General features: G+C 43.3%; 1 protein-coding gene across 2 annotated transcripts in view; it reads right to left on the bottom strand.

The window, feature by feature from the left end:
• Positions 1–709: 709 nt before the first annotated feature.
• Positions 710–19,166, bottom strand: part of LOC126251315 (uncharacterized) — a 136,466-nt gene continuing 118,009 nt past the window's right edge. For both annotated transcript variants that reach the window (XM_049951648.1, XM_049951656.1), the window contains one exon: positions 710–3,105. In XM_049951648.1, coding sequence (XP_049807605.1) covers positions 1,598–3,105 — 1,508 coding nt within the window. In that variant the 3' untranslated portion in view covers positions 710–1,597. The remainder of the gene's footprint in view (positions 3,106–19,166) is intronic.

Here is a 19,166-nt window from a genome sequence, read left to right as displayed (position 1 = left end):
ATGTATGTTTGTTCAAAATATTAATGCTTGCTACACTCCATATGCAAGCGTGACGTGATTCGGTTCGCTTCTATTATCAATTTTTTTCTGTGATCAATAATGTGTGCAAGTAAGCTGCACCTGGCATCCCGCGTGACTATGAAGTTGGCGAGTGACGTCTGGTTCCGCTGTATCCAGAATGGTTACTCCTCTTTCTTAAATATCACGAAATTCGCTGTTAAAGACTATGGTTGTCTGCTAAGTGACTGGTGATCGATGTTTTAGACAATTTCTGAAAATCCAAATTTATGTAGTACTGTTTTCAGCTGGACTGGATAATAAATTCACACAGACGTCGCTTTCATTAGGATAGGTTTGCTCACTCAGTTTTTATTTGAACAAATGGGCAATAATTTTATTGATTACGAGTCACATTAAATTCGGTGTATTGTGCCCTTCTATCTTATCTCCTGAAAACATGTGTCACTACAGTTTAAATTCTGGCACATGTTTTTCCTTCCACAATACTCTTTGTGTAAATGCCCTTTTCAAAACTGTTCTTCCTTGTTTAAGAGTAGCATACAGGATGCAACTAGATTTTAATGCCTTACCTTTATGTATCCCTCGCTCAACAAGCCACCGAATGCCTCACAAACGCCATTACTTCAGTAACGTGTAACTCCGCCGCTGTAACACTTTGCATTCGATTCGAACCACGTTTTACAACGACAGTTATTTATTAATGTAATACCTTTACACCTTCATCCACACACCACTGCCCTTCAACTGTCTCCATCTCACAGTTACTCTGTTTTTACATTGATATTATTTTCCCTTGGAATGGTATTTAGATTGCAAATCATATACATGTACGACTTTTACACAAATATATGAAATTTTCATATTTCAGCAACATAAATAATGTTAATTAACAGAGTATATAAATAAACATGTAATGAAAAATTTTGTCTCATCCTGTAGTTTAATGTGGTACAATATGATAATATTCAGGTACATATAGCGTTTCCAGATGTGAAAGTAATATTAAACTGTTGAAACAACTAATTTCCAGGACCAGTCGAAGACCGAATCGTAGAATCTTCCATTTGCAGCGAGACACAAGACGAAGCACAACTGTGCTATTAATTATGTACAAAATAACAGAGACATAGACATCTGGTAAAAGCCTTTTATGAATAGTATGAACGGAGAAAAGATTCCTGTAAATGCACTGTCAGAATATGTTCTGTTGCCTTCAGTTTACACAACGGTGGCTACAATAATCTACCATAAACGGGAAGTTCTTCCATTATTTTCGTTTTTGATGCATGCCAGATATCATAAAACGTCGTTATTTAAATTTTGGAGTTCGTGTTAATGTCTAATAATACGATTTGGTAGAATAAGTAGGGCAAGAACTTATCTCTTATTTTCATGCAGATTCAATTTTAGTGAGTAGTTTCTTCATCTCAGTGAAGTAACATACGTAAACAGTGTCTGCAACAGTGGTTTAATATCAGCCGCAGTTAATTTTGTCGTATCAGTTGGATTAAATCTTTATAACAGAGAACTGGCATTGGTACGGTCTAAAATGTAGACAGTCCTTTGAGAAGAAGACTCATGGACAATTCAAGGAGGATTCTGCTGCTGGAGCCTGTTCATTGTTTCTCTTTGCCAGATTTCTCTCAGCCGATGAACACAGCTCTTCTCCTGGGCTGACGACGTCTGGTCTCCACAGCGCTAGCATCCTTCTCTTGAATACAGGGAGCGTTGTATCATTACAAATGAAAAAGACGAACAGCAGTGGTCCCTGTGCCATTGAAGCTATATGTACGTAGTAAACAAACTGCGCTACGCCCTGTGCCTGGTGGAAACCAATTCTAATAAGTATACATATCCCACTTAACATCACAGTCTTAACTGAAAGGTAAAGAAGTTGTTTCTTTGAGCACAATTTATTTTTACTAAAAATTTCGAGTTGCCGCATGGATTTCTTATTACGAAGGTACATGAACCCAACCAGTCCAAGAAGAACCAAATTGGAAGATATGGATAATGAAATTCCCGCGAGTATTATAATCCGACTGTGGAAAATGTAATCTTTGTTCGTTTTTTCCAGAGTAATACTGGCTGCACACACAAGACTCCAGGGTATTAGCGCATACAACACCTGACGGCAGAACACTTTTCTTGCTTCAGCCGGTAGCAGGTCGTTAGGAAGCCTGAGATGACGGATGCACGCGTACATTTGGTAGCAGAACGCGCTTAGCCAGATACAGCTGAGAAGTGTGAGGGCACTGTCGATTAGTACGGTCGTAGGTAAGTCGGGGACACCTACCATACGATACATGACCTCAGAACACAAGATCTGAATTACACCCGTGACCTGAAATAACAAGAATATCATTCCAGGCAAATTCCGCAAGTGGGGAAGGTACATGTATATTCCAGCGGTCAAAAAACGGAAAAGAATATTGACTGCTATGAACCAATTTTCTAAAGGTTGTAAACTTTCGATTTTAAAGTCCTTATATTTCAAAGTGGCATTGTTTAAACTGTCTTTGAAGTTCAGCGTTCTCTCTGTTGGCTTTAAATACCCTTTGGGGCGATCAAACCACTTTGAATTGGACACTGGTGAGTACGATCCATCTGCGAAAAGCACGACGCGACATAGATCGAAAGGCTTACGGAAAGAAAAATCGCGACACTTGAGCAACACAATAGCTCTGGAAACGGAGCAGATGGCATCTGTAGCGTTCGATTCCAGGCACGACTGGTCGTGGAGATTATCGAAATAGCAGCGAGCATCTTGCACAGACTGCATGATACTAAATGGGACGTCCTGGCAGATGCCGAATGAGTTGACTGCCATCCAGGCCAAGAGGCAGAGGTTGACGTTTGTCCTCTGCGTGTATGCCAGGTAGCTGGTCACGGGTATGTGGGGCGATCGCCGCATCATGTCGGTCCACAGCTGCACACGGCACTGCTCGCGCCGCTTAATGGTTTCCGGTGGCAGGTCTTCCAGTGGACACGTGGGGTGGTCCAGAACGTCCGCCAACAGCTGCATGCAGTCAGTATCCACGGAGAGCGTGGCGTTGCTTTTGTCCTCCAGCTGCCACTCCTCATCTGAAAAACAATCATGGAAGTAGCTGCTGCTCCTAGACGTAAGGCAACTGAACTCTCAAGTCGCCTCGGAACGTTACGACTGGGCGTTGTGTAACCAGTTATCGATGATCAACGGTCACAATAGGTCACAACCAACAAACATTCAAGGGTAACTATCCAAAATGATGCAAAGTGGAATGTCAACATAACTTTTAGTATTCAGAAAGACAAATATGAAAAATACATTGAATGAATATTACTCAAAAATATTTTAATTACAGTGTGTCCAGGAAGACACCCTATCCCTCTTGATTGTACAATTGAAGAACTAAATAGTTTTATTGTTATCCGTGCTTGAGATTGACAGAAAGCATTATTGTCAGTATTGTATTGTTTTGTTTCAGTATTGCATTATTTGAGATATGACTTCATGCCGACAGAGTTACACTGTGAAGCAGCGATTAGTGGCGTGTGTGTTGGCGATGGGACATCGGAAGATAAATAACGGCATTGGATATAGTCCAACATAGCCCTAGTAAATGTCGTCGATAAATCGAATGAAAAATATCGATGTTTCGATACATATGTAGTAAAAATTTAATTTTTAATTCAGGTTAATTATCATTGCATATATTATTTAATACCATGAGAAGTGGGTTTCATGAGTTGATAAAAAATCAACGAAAACCAGTTTTCGTTACACATTAGTTTACATATAATCAGAGAAATATTAGGAAAAAAAATAAAGTTATACTACAGCATAAGAAAAAAGGGGCAGAAAGAAATTACTCGAAGTACAGACAACGTAAATGAAAAAAAAATTATTAGTTGCAAAACTTATTTTCTTAAGAACGTAAAAATTTATTTATTAGAATGATCTGCTTTTAACCTACTTCCCTGAGCAGAAATTACTTCAACAGCTTTTGAAAACAGTCTTTGTGCTGGAACTGAAGTCCTTAGAACTGATAACTAATTCCTAGCTATCTGACACAGACTGGAACTAGGTTGAGACATTTCCCTTCAGATTGCAAATGAATTATCTCCCAACTGTCCAGTTGGTGGTATTCATAAGCACACTGATAATTCTGGACGAGTGTCTAGAGATAGTCTCCTTTTTTAGCTTCCACATTTCCAATATTTCAGGCAGCATTTCTTTCGAGTGAGAGGAGTAAAAAAAATACACAATTGATAACAGTCAAAATTTCTTTTATTAACTTCAAAGTAGAAACCTGTACCTGTTTTATGCCGTAAATATTTCAGTTTTAAAAAGAAGGTAGGGTGGAGTTTTCTATATTGTGAGTTAGATGATGATAAAAATATTATCCGATTAGATCGCCAGAAAATATCGATGATATCGATATACCAACATTTGGGCCGATGCTTTTTAATGGATTATCTGACGTAAAGAGATGCACCCTGCCATGCTTTGTTGCCACAACTTCTGCTACGCTCAAGAGCGTTATGCAAACATGCTACAGATTTATGTTCCTCGCCCCGTTCTTCTGTCCGTACGTGATGTCTAATCTCGGAAACTACTGTGAAGATTTGGCTCAACGTTAAAAGGCTTATGAAAAATTGCACAAAGTTGTTGAGGAAAGCCGCGTACGATAAGCCGAGCGGTCTCAGGCGCTGCAGTTATGGACTGTGCGGCTGGTCCCGGCGGAGGTTCGAGTCCTCCCTCGGGCATGGGTGTGTGTGTGTTTGTCCTTAGGATAATTTAGGTTAAGTAGCGTGTAAGCTTAGGGACTGATGACCTTAGCAGTTAAGTCCTATAATATTTCACACACACTTGAACACTTGTTGAGGAAGTCTTTCGAAGTATAACTGCAAGGACGCTTCGCAAAACGTCAAGGGGACGTGGAGAAAAATAGATCTCTGTGTATGGCACGATTACCACTGGGCACAAACTTTTTATACCTTAGTACTCCAGTATACACTGATGAGCCAAATAATATGACTACCTGCTTAGCCGGCCATGGTGGCCGAGCGGTTCTAGGCACTGCAGTCCGGAACCGCGCGACTGCTACGGTCGCAGATTCGAATTCTGCCTCGGGCATGGATGTGTGTGATGTCCTTAGGTTAGTTAGGTTTAAGTAGTTCTAGGTTTCGGGAACTGATAACCTCGGCTGTTAAGTCCCATAGTGCTTCGAGCCATTTGAACCATTTTTGAACTACCTGCTTAATAACACATTTGTGCGTCATTGCAACGAAATACATCACAGATACTGCGTTTTATGGCTCCGACAGTTTGTTGAATGGTTTGTGGAGGTGTGTGGCATAAGATGTCTACGTACAGGTCATGTAATTCGCTTAAATAACGGGCCTCTGATTTGTGTACGCGGTGATGGCACCCGATAGCGATCCAGATGGGTTCCATAGGATTTAAATCACGCGAACTTGGTCGCGTGACTTCGCTATAATGCTTCTCAAACCACTGTAGCACGGTTGTGGCTCCGAGACATGGACAATTATAGTGCTGGAAGATGGGATCGTGTCAGGGAAGACATCAAGCATGAATGGATGCAAGTGGTTCGCAGCTGCCAGCGTGCCTTCAGTTAGTGATGAGGATGATCTTTGGTTTGTAGGGCGCTCAACTGCGCGGTCATCAGCGCCCGTACAAAGTCCAAATTTCTACACAGTCCATTTTTTATTCACAATCCAATCCAGTCACTGTCACAAATGGTGATGACGAAATAATGAGGACAACACAAACACCCAGTCCCCGGGCAGGGAAATTCTCCAACCCGTCCGGGTGTCTTTGATTAGTACCACAGGTCCTATGCAAGGGCAGGAGACTATGTCACATAGCATAATACTGCTCCCACCCGCTTGCGTCCCTGGCGCGTTGCACGTTTTGAGTCGCCATTCACCTCGATGACGGCGTTTGTGGAGATGACCAGCGACCTAGCATAGCAAAAATGTGATTCACCGGAAGAGCCGACACACACATCGACGGTCGAATTCCGATGGTCCTGTGCCCACTGCAGTCGTAATTGGCGATGTTTCTAGATCAACATGTGAACATATAGGGGTGGTCTGCTGCGGAGTTGCATGTTCAACAATGCAAGATGCATGGTGTGCTGCAAATATTTGTGTGTACACCAGCATTGTGCTCTTGAGGCAGAAATGCTGCAGATAACCGTCTATCCTACTTTAGAGCGCAGAGTAGCCTCCGAATCTCACGTTCTGGTCCTAGTGGTAGTTTAGTTTCACAGTCCTTCTACCTCTTTACGTAGATGCTCACGACAGTAGCATTAAACATTGAACCAGCTTTGCCGTTTCCGAGATAGTCGTTCACTGGCTCTGTCTAATAATAATATGCCCTTTGTCAAAGTCGCTTATATCAATCATCATCATCGTTTTCCAATTACAGTTACCCAGGTGTTGTGTACAACCGCTCACCATCTCCTGTCTTCTTACATCGTCTGTTCCAGGACAACTTCCCAATTGTGTCCTTTCTTCTCCGCATCTGATCTTACGGCCTCTATCCAGTGTTTTCTTGGTTTTTCACCATGGTCTTAATCCTACAAGATATAGGTTGAAATAGTTTTTGGTAGGTCTTTCGCTGTTCGTTCTCATCATGCGCCCATACCACTGGAGCCTGTGTTTTTTTATGACACTGGTAACAGGACTTTGATACCAGCTGATCTCAATAGATTTCCTGATTTGAAGCCCATATCTACGCTAGGTTTTCCCCCCTCCGTGTCTGCTCCGTTTACATACTTGTGTTACCGCATCACGTACCCGCAACGCCACAAGGCGATGTCCAACGTCGCGGTGAGCAGTGGTCATTATGTTTTGGTTCATCAATGGACAACATACTGTTTTAACCGAAGAGTGCGCGGGCTTCCCGACACACTTACGAAGTAGAACGCAATCTGAATTCTTGTCTTTCCGATACTTCAGTTTTGTTCGTCAGCCTAGTGACCTCATGACGTAGAATTAAGAGAAGTGATAGAGCAGACTGATCGCCAGTTTCTTTAGTTGTCACTAGAGTGCAAGGAAAAGCGTGACAATCTACGGTAGCGGCATCTTGTGTCACGCTGAATGTTCTCTAAATAATAGATAGTCACTGTTGCAGTATTTACCGATTAACAAAGCGTTTCGCGTTCTTAGAGCACCACCAGTTGTTGTTGTTGTGGTCTTCAGTCCTGAGACTGGTTTGATGCAGCTCTCCATGCTACTCTATCCTGTGCAACCTTCTTCATCTCCCAGTAACTACTGCAACCTACGTCCTTCTGAATCTGTTTAGTGTATTCATCTCTTGGTCTCCCTCTATGGTTTTTACCCACCGCGCTGCCCTCCAATACTAAATTGGTGATCCCTTGATGCCTCAGAATACGGCCTACCAACCGATCCCTTCTTCTAGTCAAGTTGTGCCACAAACTCCTCTTCTCCCCAATTCTATTCAATACCTCCTCATTAGTTACGTGATATACCCATCTAATCTTCAGCAGCCTTTTGTAGCACCACATTTCTAAAGCTTCTATTCTTTTTTTGTCTAAACTATTTATCGTCCACGTTTCACTTCCATATTTGGCTGCACTCCATACAAATACCTTCAGAAAAGACTTCCTGACACCTAAATCTATACTCGATCTTAATAAATTTCTCTTCTTCAGAAACGTCTTCCTTGCCATTGCCAGTCTACATTTTATATCCTCTCTACTTCGACCATCATGAGTTATTTTGCTCCCCAAATAGGAAAACTCATTTACTACTTTAAGCGTCTCATTTCCTAATCTAAAATCCTCAGCATCACTCGATTTAATTCGACCACATTCCATTATCCTCGTTTTGCTTTTGTTGATGTTCATCTTATACCCTCCTTGCAAGACACTGTCTATTCCGTTCAGCTGTTCTTCCAGGTTCTTTACTGTCTCTGACAGAATTACAATGTCATCTTTCTTGTAACGACATCAGTTACAACAACTCGGTTATACCGCTGTGATTTCTGTGGTACGGCCATATTACTCGTAAGGAACATACTTCTCATCCTTGATTAACAGGACGAATGTAAATGCGCGACCACAGGCAACAAAAAGATTTTCCAAGAAATAATGTAATGTAGAAGAAAATCTGTTGTAACATGGCAAACTGGCATATTGTTCTCTCTGCCCTTCCGTCAACAATAGGTGAGGTATAGACTCCTCACCTCATTGTTAGCCCCAGCGCATTCATACTACAGCAGTGGCCAAATCACAGAACTCGTCAACAGTACACGTGATGTTTGTTTCTTTAACAATTTGTTAAGAAGTGCACGCATTTTCGAACAGCATGGTCAGCAAAAGAAACGTTTTAAGGATGGATGAAAAAGTGAAAGTCCTTCATGAAAAGGTTGACGTGTGTCATCACTTTGGCCTCGTAAATTCCACATTCCAAACGATTTGGAAGAATGCGAATAAAATTTAACTGCGTTTGCACAAAATAGATCTAAAATTAGTCGGTTACGAAAAGCTGAACGGAGCTTACGTGATTTAAGCAACAGAGAGGCATCAATGTACCCATTAGTGGACCTCTCCTTATGGGAGATGAGGAATTTGTGCGCAGCAGTGACTGGATTGACAAATTCAAGCAACGTCACGGCATTACTTTTGGCAGAGTGAGCGGTGAAGTCAGCAATGTGAATACTGAAACAATCCAACAGTGGCTCACTACCGTATTGCATACAATTCGTGAAGGATATGCAGATTGTGACATTTTTAACCCTTTCGAACCTAACGGGACATATATGTCCCACAAGAAGTTCCAAGTAGACTGTTGGGATAAAGGCGTCCCAATTTAACTATGAATTTGCACATTACAGTCTTTTAAACTTCCCTCCTTGTGTCTGGACTGTTCGCAGCACTTGTGAAACTGTCATGGCGGTATAGCTGTGAATAAATCACATGGTCGTGGTGATATTTGCATCGTTTCTTGAAGAAAATAATTGAAATAGAGCTAAGAAAACGTGTCATATATAAGTATTATCTACACACTTTTGTGTTGTAGTGATGTATAATTCGCATGATTGTGAAAGTTTATCGTATGAAAAAAAACAACAGAAATAGTGTTTTTGCGACTTAGGATGTATATGTCCCAGTATTCTTTTTCTTGGGACATCATTGTCCCACCAGTTCTCAATATAAAGGAAACACACTCTAACAGTTTTTATATTCTTTATTATTTCAGAAACACTGACGTAGGACTGAATCAAGGATGGCTTCCGATATGGATAAACGTATCTTGCAGTGGCTTGGTGCTTCTAACACGAGTGATTCTGATGAGGAGGAGGAGGAGATTAGTGTTGAACGTCCCGTCGACAACGAGGTCATTAGAGACGGAGCGCAAGCTCAGGTGAGGGAAGGATGGGGAAGGAAATCGGCCGTGCCCTTTCAAAGGAACCATCCCGGCATTTACCTGAAGCGATTTAGGGTAATCACGGAAAACCTAAATCACGATGGCCGGAGACGGGATTGAACCGTCGTCCTCCCGAAGTGATTCTGATGACAGTGACCAAGACAACAGTGAGGTTTCATACGTCGGAGGTTCAACTAACAATGTAGTGTTGTGGTCAAAGGTAGATGCAATGTTCAGACCTCGAAAGACTATGCCAAACATGGTAATTCCAGTTGTATTAGCAAAATTGGATTGGAGTGCTTCAGAACTAGACGTCTTTGAGATAATATTTCCTCCCAGTCTTTTTATGTTTATCTCTCAGTGTACGAATCAGAGACTAAAAATGGTAAAGAAAACAACAGTTCAGAGAACAGACCCTGGAGAAATTAGGTTGGTTCTTGGTGTTATGCTTGTAATGTGTTACAAGAGAATGCCCTCATTTTCGGACTATTGGTCATTCAATACTTCAATGGGAAATGTTGCTATAAAAAGACCAATTTCCAGAGACAGGTGCAAAGTGTTACTTTCTAAACTGTATTTAAATTTCCCTGAGTAACCAGACACAGCTGGTAAGCTGTACTACCTAGAGCCAATAGTCACTTGTCTGAAAAACACTTTTCAGAAAGCGAGGTCGGAAAGTACAGTACACAGCATTGACGAGTGTATGGTAAAGTTCAAAGGAAGGTCAGCCTTGAAACAATACCTTCCTGTGAAGCCAGTGAAGCGTGGCATAAAGATATGGATGAGGAGTGTTTATGTAACAGGCTACACATATGACTTCAACATATATTGTGGAAAGGATGCAAATAACCTGGATGGCAAATTGGGTGAGCGTGTAGTTCTACAGCTCTCAAAAACAATTAGAGACACTAATGTAATGTTGAGATTTGATAGATTTTTTACATCAGTTCGTTTGATGGATACCTTGTCGTTTGCAGCTGTTGGTACGTGTGTGGGTAACAGGAAAAATGTGCCAAAATCAACAAAGAAACGTGCTCGGGGGGAATGTGAGTTTCTTTGCAATTCGTCTGGTACGTTGTGGTGTGGTGTAAATGGCAGGATACCAAAGAAGTAATGTTGGTCAGTAACTGTCATTCTAATGATGTATGTACAGTGAACATAAAAGCAAAAGATGGATCTAAATTGGTTGTAGAATGTCCAGTGGCACTGAAAACTTATAACGACTATATGAGTGGCGTGGACTTGGCTGATCGGATGAGCAGACTGTACGATTTAGACAGGAAATCCGATAAATGGTTGAAGAAAGTGTTCTACAAACTGTTGCTAACTAGTGTTGTAAATGCCTGGATTTTACAAAACGAAATTCAATACAAGACAGTGCCACTAAAACATTTTCTAGTCAACCTAGCAGAGCTGATGATTGCCAAGGGATAAAAGACTGCCAAGGTAAAGCGGAAATCCTCAACTGGGCGCCCTTCTAAGAGAGCAAGAGTTATGCAGAATCTAGGGCTACACCTCCCTGAAGAAGGACCTACAAGAAGAAGGTGTGTTTTGTGTTCCAGCAACAACAAGGGAGCAAGAACAAAACCTGTCTGCAAAATGTGCCGGCATCCATTATGCAAAAAGTGCTTTGCAACATTTCATTTGTAATTATAACAAATCAGACATGTGTAATTCTTTGATAGTGAATGTGTTCTACAAATTGTTGCTAACCAGTGTAATAAAAACTGATTGTATACATCTTGTTTTCTATATATATTTTTTTTAGTAACCGCTATTGCTGTTGGGTACTGGTGGGACAACGTTTGCTCCACTGAGTAAACCTAGTGGGACACCCGTGTCCCACTCAATAAGACTACTGGAACAGCAGTGTCCCAGGGCCTAATTGCAGGAAGTGAGTTCAGAATTGGCAAAAATGTATTCGTGATATTATCAAGACTAATAAAACACCATGTGGTCAAAAGAAGAAGTTTCATAAAATTTAAAAAATCCGTCTTGGAAGGGTTAATGCAGACGAGACTGGAATTTTCTTTAAATTGACGCCTGATAAAACTCTGAAATTCAAGGGTGAAAAACGTGGTGGTGGCAAGTTATCTAAAGAAAAATGGAATTGAGAGGCAAAATTGCTCCTGTTAGGTAAATCAAAAATTCCTAGGTGTTTCAGACACGTAAAAAAATTGCCAGTGCACTACAATGCTATAAAAAGTTCTGGATGACTTCCGTTCTCTTTGAAATTGAAATAAGGCGTTGGGATCACAAAAGGAAGATACTGATTCTTGTTAATAACTGTCCAGCATATCCTGCACTCTCTATTCTGGAGAATATTAAGCTTGTTTTTCTTCCTGCAAATACGACAAGCTTATTGCAGCCCATGGACCAAGGAGAAAGTAGGAGTTTGAAATGCCACTACCGTAAGCTCATACTACTGAAAATGGAACAATATATTGAGCAAAAGCAGGATTATTCTATTACACTGACGGATGGGATCAGATACAGTATCAAAGCTTTGAGCTGGATCACAGCCCAAAACATCAAGAACTGTTTCCGCCAAGCACCAATCATAATTGAAGGCCTAAATGTCGCTGAAACTGAAAATACATTTGATGACATTGATGATGCCCGCATCTCGTGGTCGTGCGGTAGCGTTCTCGCTTCCCACGCTCGGGTTCCCGGGTTCGATTCCCGGCGGGGTCAGGGATTTTCTCTGCCTCGTGATGGCTGGGTGTTGTGTGCTGTCCTTAGGTTAGTTAGGTTTCAGTAGTTCTAAGTTCTAGGGGACTTATGACCACAGCAGTTGAGTCCCATAGTGCTCAGAGCCATTTGAACCATGACATTGATGATCTGCCGCTATGTGCATTGCCGCCCGAAAGTAACTGTGATATTCTCAATCAGTGTGACTATGAAATGTGTGTAACAACAGATGATGACCTTGTTGCAACTGAAGCGTAAAGTGAAAACTAAATTGTAAATGAGGTGAAGAATCAGGGCCACAGCTACCATGAAGTTAGCGAGGGAGATGAAAAAGAAGAAGAAAGAAATAAAGTGCCTATCCCTACCGTGAGCGACGCTTTAGACGCCATTCGAAATGTAAACATGTTCTATGCAGCTAGAGGAGAGAGCAGTGACATTGCAAATGAAATACTGAACGTAGAACGTAATTTAGAAAGTGTATATTGGTCAAACAGACAGCAGAGTAAAATGACTGATTATTTCACTCTTAAATAACGTTCACTCTTAAGAAAAGTTTATTCTTAAGTAATGAAGTTTAATGAGAACTCGACATACTGCTGTTTATACTGTATTCATGTAACGTTAAAAGTGAACACTGTACGTAAAATTAAAAAAAAACAAGGCTAAATAAATTTGTGATTTTCCATTTGCCACAGCAGTAAACTGAAAATACGAATCTCGGTTACAACGACACTCGGTTATAGAAAGGTCCTTCGAATGTTGTTATAGTCACGTTCCACTCTACATGAAATATCAGCTACTTGAGTAATTAACAGCAACAACAATTGCAGTTCTTATACTAACGGCTGCTCGCTGCAATGCAGCGCAAAATGTGTTTAGGAATTTTCTAACTTTTTCTAATGCATCTGTTATGGTCTTCTAGCAGCTTTTTATATTTAAAGTTTTCATCGGAACAGAGTCACTATTTGTTGCCATGGGTAAATCACTGTGCTCTTGCACGAGCAATAGTTAGCTTATACAGGGTTTTACAAAAAGGTACGGCCGAACTTTCAGGAAACATTTCTCACACACAAAGAAAGAATATATGTTATGTGGACATGTGTCCGGAAACGCTTACTTTCCGTGTTAGAGCTCATTTTATTACTTCTCTTCAAATCACAGTAATCATGGAATGGAAACACACAGCAACAGAACGTACCAGCGTGACTTCAAACACTTTGTTACAGGAAATGTTCAAAATGTCCTCCGTTAGCGAGGATACATGCATCCACCCTCCGTCGCATGGAATCCCTGATGCGCTGATGCAGCCCTGGAGAATGGCGTATTGTATCACAGCCGTCCACAATACGAGCACGAAGAGTCTCTACATTTGGTACCGAGGTTGCGTAGACAAGAGCTTTCAAATGCCCCCATAAATGAAAGTCAAGAGGGTTGAGGTCAGGAGAGCGTGGAGGCCATGGAATTGGCCCGCCTCTACCAATCCATCGGTCACCGAATCTGTTGTTGAGAAGCGTACGAACACTTCGACTGAAATGTGCAGGAGCTCCATCGTACATGAACCACATGTTGTGTCGTACTTGTAAAGGCACATGTTCTAGCAGCCCAGATACAGTATCCAGTATGAAATCATGATAACGTGCTCCATTGAGCGTAGGTGGAAGAACATGGGGCCCAATCAAGACATCACCAACAATGCCTGCCCAAACGTTCACTGAAAATCTGTGTTGATAACGTGATTGCACAATTGCGTGCAGATTCTCGTCAGCCCACACATGTTGATTGTGAAAATTTACAATTTCATCACGTTGGAATGGAGCCTCATCCGTAAAGAGAACATTTGCACTGAAATGAGGAGTGACACATTGTTGGATGAACCATTCGCAGAAGTGTACCCGAAGAGGCCAATCAGCTGCTGATAGTGCCTGCACACGCTGTACATGGTACGGAAACAACTGGTTCTCCCGTAGCACTCCCCATACAGTGACGTGTCAGCGTTACCTTGTACAGCAGCAACTTCTCTGACGCTGACATTAGGGGTATCGTCAACTGCACGAAGAATTGCCTCGTCCATTGCAGGTGTCCTCGTCGTTCTAGGTCTTCCCAGTCGCGAGTCATAGGCTGGAATGTTCCGTGCTCCCTAAGACGCTGATCAATTGCTTCGAACGTCTTCCTGTCGGGACACCTTCTTTCTGGAAATCTGTCTCGATACAAACGTACCGCGCCACGGCTACTGCCCCGTGCTAATCCATACATCAAATGGGCATCTGCCAACTCCGCATTTGTAAAAATTGCACCTATTGCAAAACCATGGTCGTGATGAACACTATCTGTTGATGCTACGTACTGATGTGCTTGATGCTAGTACTGTAGAGCAGTGACTCGCATGTCAACACAAGCACCGAAGTCAACATGACCTTCCTTCAATTGGGCCAACTGGCGGTGAATCGAGGAAGTACAGTAAATACTGACGAAACTAAAATGAGCTCTAACATGGAAATTAAGCGTTTCCGGACACATGTCCACATAACATCTTTTCTTTATTTGTGTGTGAGGAGTGTTTCCTGAAAGTTTGGCCGTACCTTTTTGTAACACCCTGTATACACTGATCAACCAGAACATTATGACCACCGACCTACTATCGATATAAACCCTTCCAGGCGATAGCAGCGTCACCTGGCGAGGAAGGGCTGCTAGTCAGATACATGCACGGTGCATGTAGCATCAGTGAGAGTGCTGTCCGTGTGTAGAATGGGGAAGGCGCGCGTTCTGAGTTTGACGGAGGGGTGATTGTGATGGCCCGGAGGCTCGGCACGAGAATTTCGGAAACTGCACGACTTGTTGGGTGTTCGCGAAGTGCTGTGCTTAGTGTCTTCAACACGTGGCGAAGCCAAGGTGAAAGGGGTCGGGCGGCCATCCCTCATTACAGATGTCGGATGTTGTAGGCTGACCAGGCTGGTAAAACAGGACAGGCAGCGAACTGTGTCTGAACACACAGTGGACCGAATACTCCTAACGATGGGCCTCTGTAGCCGATGATCCATGCTTGTGCCAATGTTAACACGACGTCATTAGCAAGTAGGACAGAAATGGGCACATGGCCATCTACACTGGACGTTAGCGCAGTGGCAGAACGTTGCAAGGTCTGATGAGTCTCGATACCTTCTTCATTATGGCGATGGGAGGGAGCGAATCCGTCGCCTTCCGGCATATGTCACGTGAAAGGAAAATGTGAACATATAGTCATATGCAACGAACCTTGGTAAGTCATTTTTGTTGTTGAACAGCAAATAAATACATCCAGAACGATAGCAAATTTGACAAAAATGGAACCCGCCAGATAGCTGAGAACGCTAACGCGCTGCCTCCTGGACTCGGGTAGGCGCGCCGGCCCCAGATCGAATCCGCCTGGCGGATTAACGGCGACGGCCGGTGTGCCGACCAGCCTGGATGTGGTTTTTAGGCGGTTTTCCACATCCTACTAGGTGAATACCGGGCTGGTCCCCACGTCCCGCATCAGTTACACGACTCGCAGACATTTGCAACACATTCACACTATTTCACGCTTTACACTAGACGCAGAGAGCTGGGGTACACTACTTCCGACCGCTACGGTCGCAGGTTCGAACCCTGCCTCGGGAATGGATGTGTGTGATGCCCTTAGGTTAGTTAGGTTTAATTAGTTCTAAGTTCTAGGGGACTGATGACCTCAGAAGTTAAGTCACATAGAACCATTTTTACACTACTTCCGCCCAGGGGGTATGGGGTGGCGGCAGGAAGGGCATCCGTCCACCCCTTCAAATTAACCATGCCAAGTCCATACTTAACCCTGCCGACCCTACGCACAATGCGGGCTCAAGGCAGTAGCAAAAGAAGAAGAACTTATTCAAAGGCTACTTCAAAAAGTATTCGTCCACTCATATTTTTTAAAATTTACAGTCTGAAAATATGATTTCAGTTACAAGAATTAATATTTAGTGGGGTTTCCCTTTGCAGCTATTACCGCTTGTAGTCATCTGGGCATCGACTTGACTAAGTTTGCCGTCAGAGAGGCTGGAATTTTGTCCCATTCGTCTTGAAGTGCTTCTTTTAGGTCTCTCTTGTTAGAAATGTGTCCTCCTGATGCTGTCTTCCAGTACTTTCCAAAGGTGTTCAGTAGGATTAATGTCTGGGCTCTGAGGAGGGGTGTTAAGTTTCTTGGGGTATTGTACAGAAGCCACAGCCTTGTATTTAGAGCCATATGCTTCAGGTCGTTATCTTGTTGAAAAATTTAATTTCCTTGCAGACCTAATTTTTCGGTGCTAGGATTCAGATTGTCCTTTAAAATGTTGATATACAAATGGTGAGCCATTTTATCGTCTATGAAATGTAATTTTCCAACACCTGCAGCACTCATACAGCCTCACACCATCAGGGAGCCACCACTGTGTTTAACCGTTGGCACAAGATTGCATGGCAATATCTGCGCATTCTTCTTATGCCACACCATTCGCCTGCCAACCGACCCGAATACGTTATATTTACTGTTATCAGAAAATATTACTGGAAGGAGAAACAGCCTTGGTCGTATTTTTTTGTTTTATTATCCGCAAAATCGATTTTCGGTCACTTAGTGACCATCCTCAGTGCTGTAAACACATGTGATCGCTCTAAGCCTGTTAATACCAGTGCCTAACAATTTTAATTCAAATGGTTCAAATGGCTCTGAGCACTATGGGACGCAACTGCTGTGGTCATTAGTCCCCTAGAACTTAGAACTACTTAAACCTAACTAACCTAAGGACATCACAAACATCCATGCCCGAGGCAGGATTCGAACCTGCGACCGTAGCAGTCGCACGGTTCCGGACTGCGCGCCTAGAACCGCGAGACCACCGCGGCCAATTTTAATTGTATCTTACAGCACTGAGGATGGTCACTAAGCGACCGAAAATCGATTTTGCGGATAATAAACCAAAAAAATACGACCAAGGCTGTTTCTCCTTCCAATTATATCCATTATCTGGTCGTGGTGCACAGAACACTCCATGGAGTCGCCAATCAAGAAAATATTACTCTATTCCATAAGTCTTCCTTGTTGAATCTATGTTCCATTGCAAAATGAAGACGTTTCTTCTGATTCCGTTCACTGAAACAAAATTTCTTGCGCGCTACCCGGCCGTGATACCCATACGTTTTGAAGGTATTTCTGATTGTGTTGCCTCATACCTTCTTTCCCCTATACTCTAACTCCCCAGCCAACTTAGGAGTGCTGATTTTAGGTTTCTTCTTCATTTTCCTCATGATAAATCGCACGTCTGCATCAGTCAAAGTGTGAGGGCGTCCGGTACGTGGTTGGTTTCTTAAGGATTTTGTTGCGCAAAATCGATCTATTCTCGACTGAACCGTCGATTTAGGTCTACCGGCTACTTTAGAGATCTCATAAGAAGATTTGCACTCATTATGTAAGCGCAGAATAAGTTTCCTTTCGATCAGCGCCGTCTCACTACCCTTACGGCCCATGGCGCTACTTGCACTGTATCGGCGCCGTTCAGAACCACAACAGGCGATAGAGTGGGGCCGCGCACGGTTGACTCTAGTGTGTGCCGTGGGCCAGCGTTTGGTTTGATCACTGCGCACAGAACTTCTGCATGTTCAGATGGTGGACGAATACTTTATGAACTAGCTCATTCTATTTCGTTAACCTTGCTGTTAATTCTTTCCTTGCTTTGCAACAAAACTGACTTACCGAGGTGCTTCTTACATGACTGGTTCTTTAAATTTTGTATACATATCTTTTCATGTTACGCAGACCTCGTTTTCTAAAAGATATGCAGCTAGATGAATGCTTTTTGGACTCACAGTATAATGCGGGACGGAGACAAGCTAGTGGCGGCTCCATTATGCTCTGTGGAACATTCACGTGGGCATCCATGGGTCCAATGGAGCTCGTGCAAGGCACCATGACGCTGAAGTACGGTTGCAGACCACGTACACCCCTCCAAGACGGTCATGTTTCCCGACGGCAGTAGCTTTTTTCAGCAAGATAATGCGCTACGTCACAAGGCCAGGTGCGCGATAGAGTGGTTCGTGGAACAAAGTGGCGAGTTCCAGTTCATGTGCTGCCCCCCCCCCCCCCCCCCCCCCGCCTCCCGAGTTCATCAGTTCTGAACCCAATCAAACACAGCTGAGATGTGACTGAATGTGGTGTCAGAACTCATCGCCCCTCCTCCCCAGAATTTACGGGAATCGGGTGAGTTGTATGTGCAGATGTGGTGCGATCTACCGAGGCCTCATTGCTTCCATGACATGACGTGTCGCCACTGTTATCTGTTATGTGTGTTAAAGGTGGACATACCGGCTATTAGATAGGTGGTCATAATATTCTGGCTAATCGGTGTATAGTAGTGTTAGGGTCGCCTCCTTCGTTGACTGCCATACGGAGGAACTGGGTTGAGTTCTCGGCACTGCCACGGATTTTTCTTTGGTGGAAGAAATGGCATGGGGTGCACTTAGCCTCATGGGGCCAACTGAGGAGCTGTTTGATGCAGTAGGTGGTGTTCCCTCATCAAGAATCCCGACATCAACGACCGGGAGAGCTGTGTGCTGACCACATGCCCCTCTATACTGCATCTGATGGCGCGATTGGCCGACGATGACACGGTGGTCTGTCTGGGTCTATCGGCTCGTCTAGGTTCAGAGCGCTGAATTTTGCTTTTACCTGTATTAGTTTGCCCGGAACAGCGCTGGTGTTGCGGTCGCAGGTTCGAATCCTGCCACGGGCATGGACGTGGGTGGTGTCCTTAGGTTAGTGTTGTGTACATAGTCCCGCGTAGTCAGCGCGTACATAACTTTCCCAATAGAGCGCGCCCCGCTAAGCACAACAGCGCAGGCGCAGCGCTCGTCCGTCTCCGCACTACGAGATGGCGCTGCCATAAAGACGGACCAAATTCTGCTTCCGCCGATCCGCGTACTAATATGTCACGCAGCCAATGAGATTGCTGCTAACGTAGGACCTTTTCTCCTCGCGGATGACACTCGCGCAGTGATACCTGAACGCTCGAGGTATTATAACG

The sequence above is a fragment of the Schistocerca nitens genome, chromosome 1 (genome assembly GCF_023898315.1).
Source record: "Schistocerca nitens isolate TAMUIC-IGC-003100 chromosome 1, iqSchNite1.1, whole genome shotgun sequence".
Classification (NCBI taxonomy): Eukaryota; Metazoa; Arthropoda; class Insecta; order Orthoptera; family Acrididae; genus Schistocerca; species Schistocerca nitens.
This window is presented reverse-complemented; position numbering and strand designations above follow the sequence as displayed.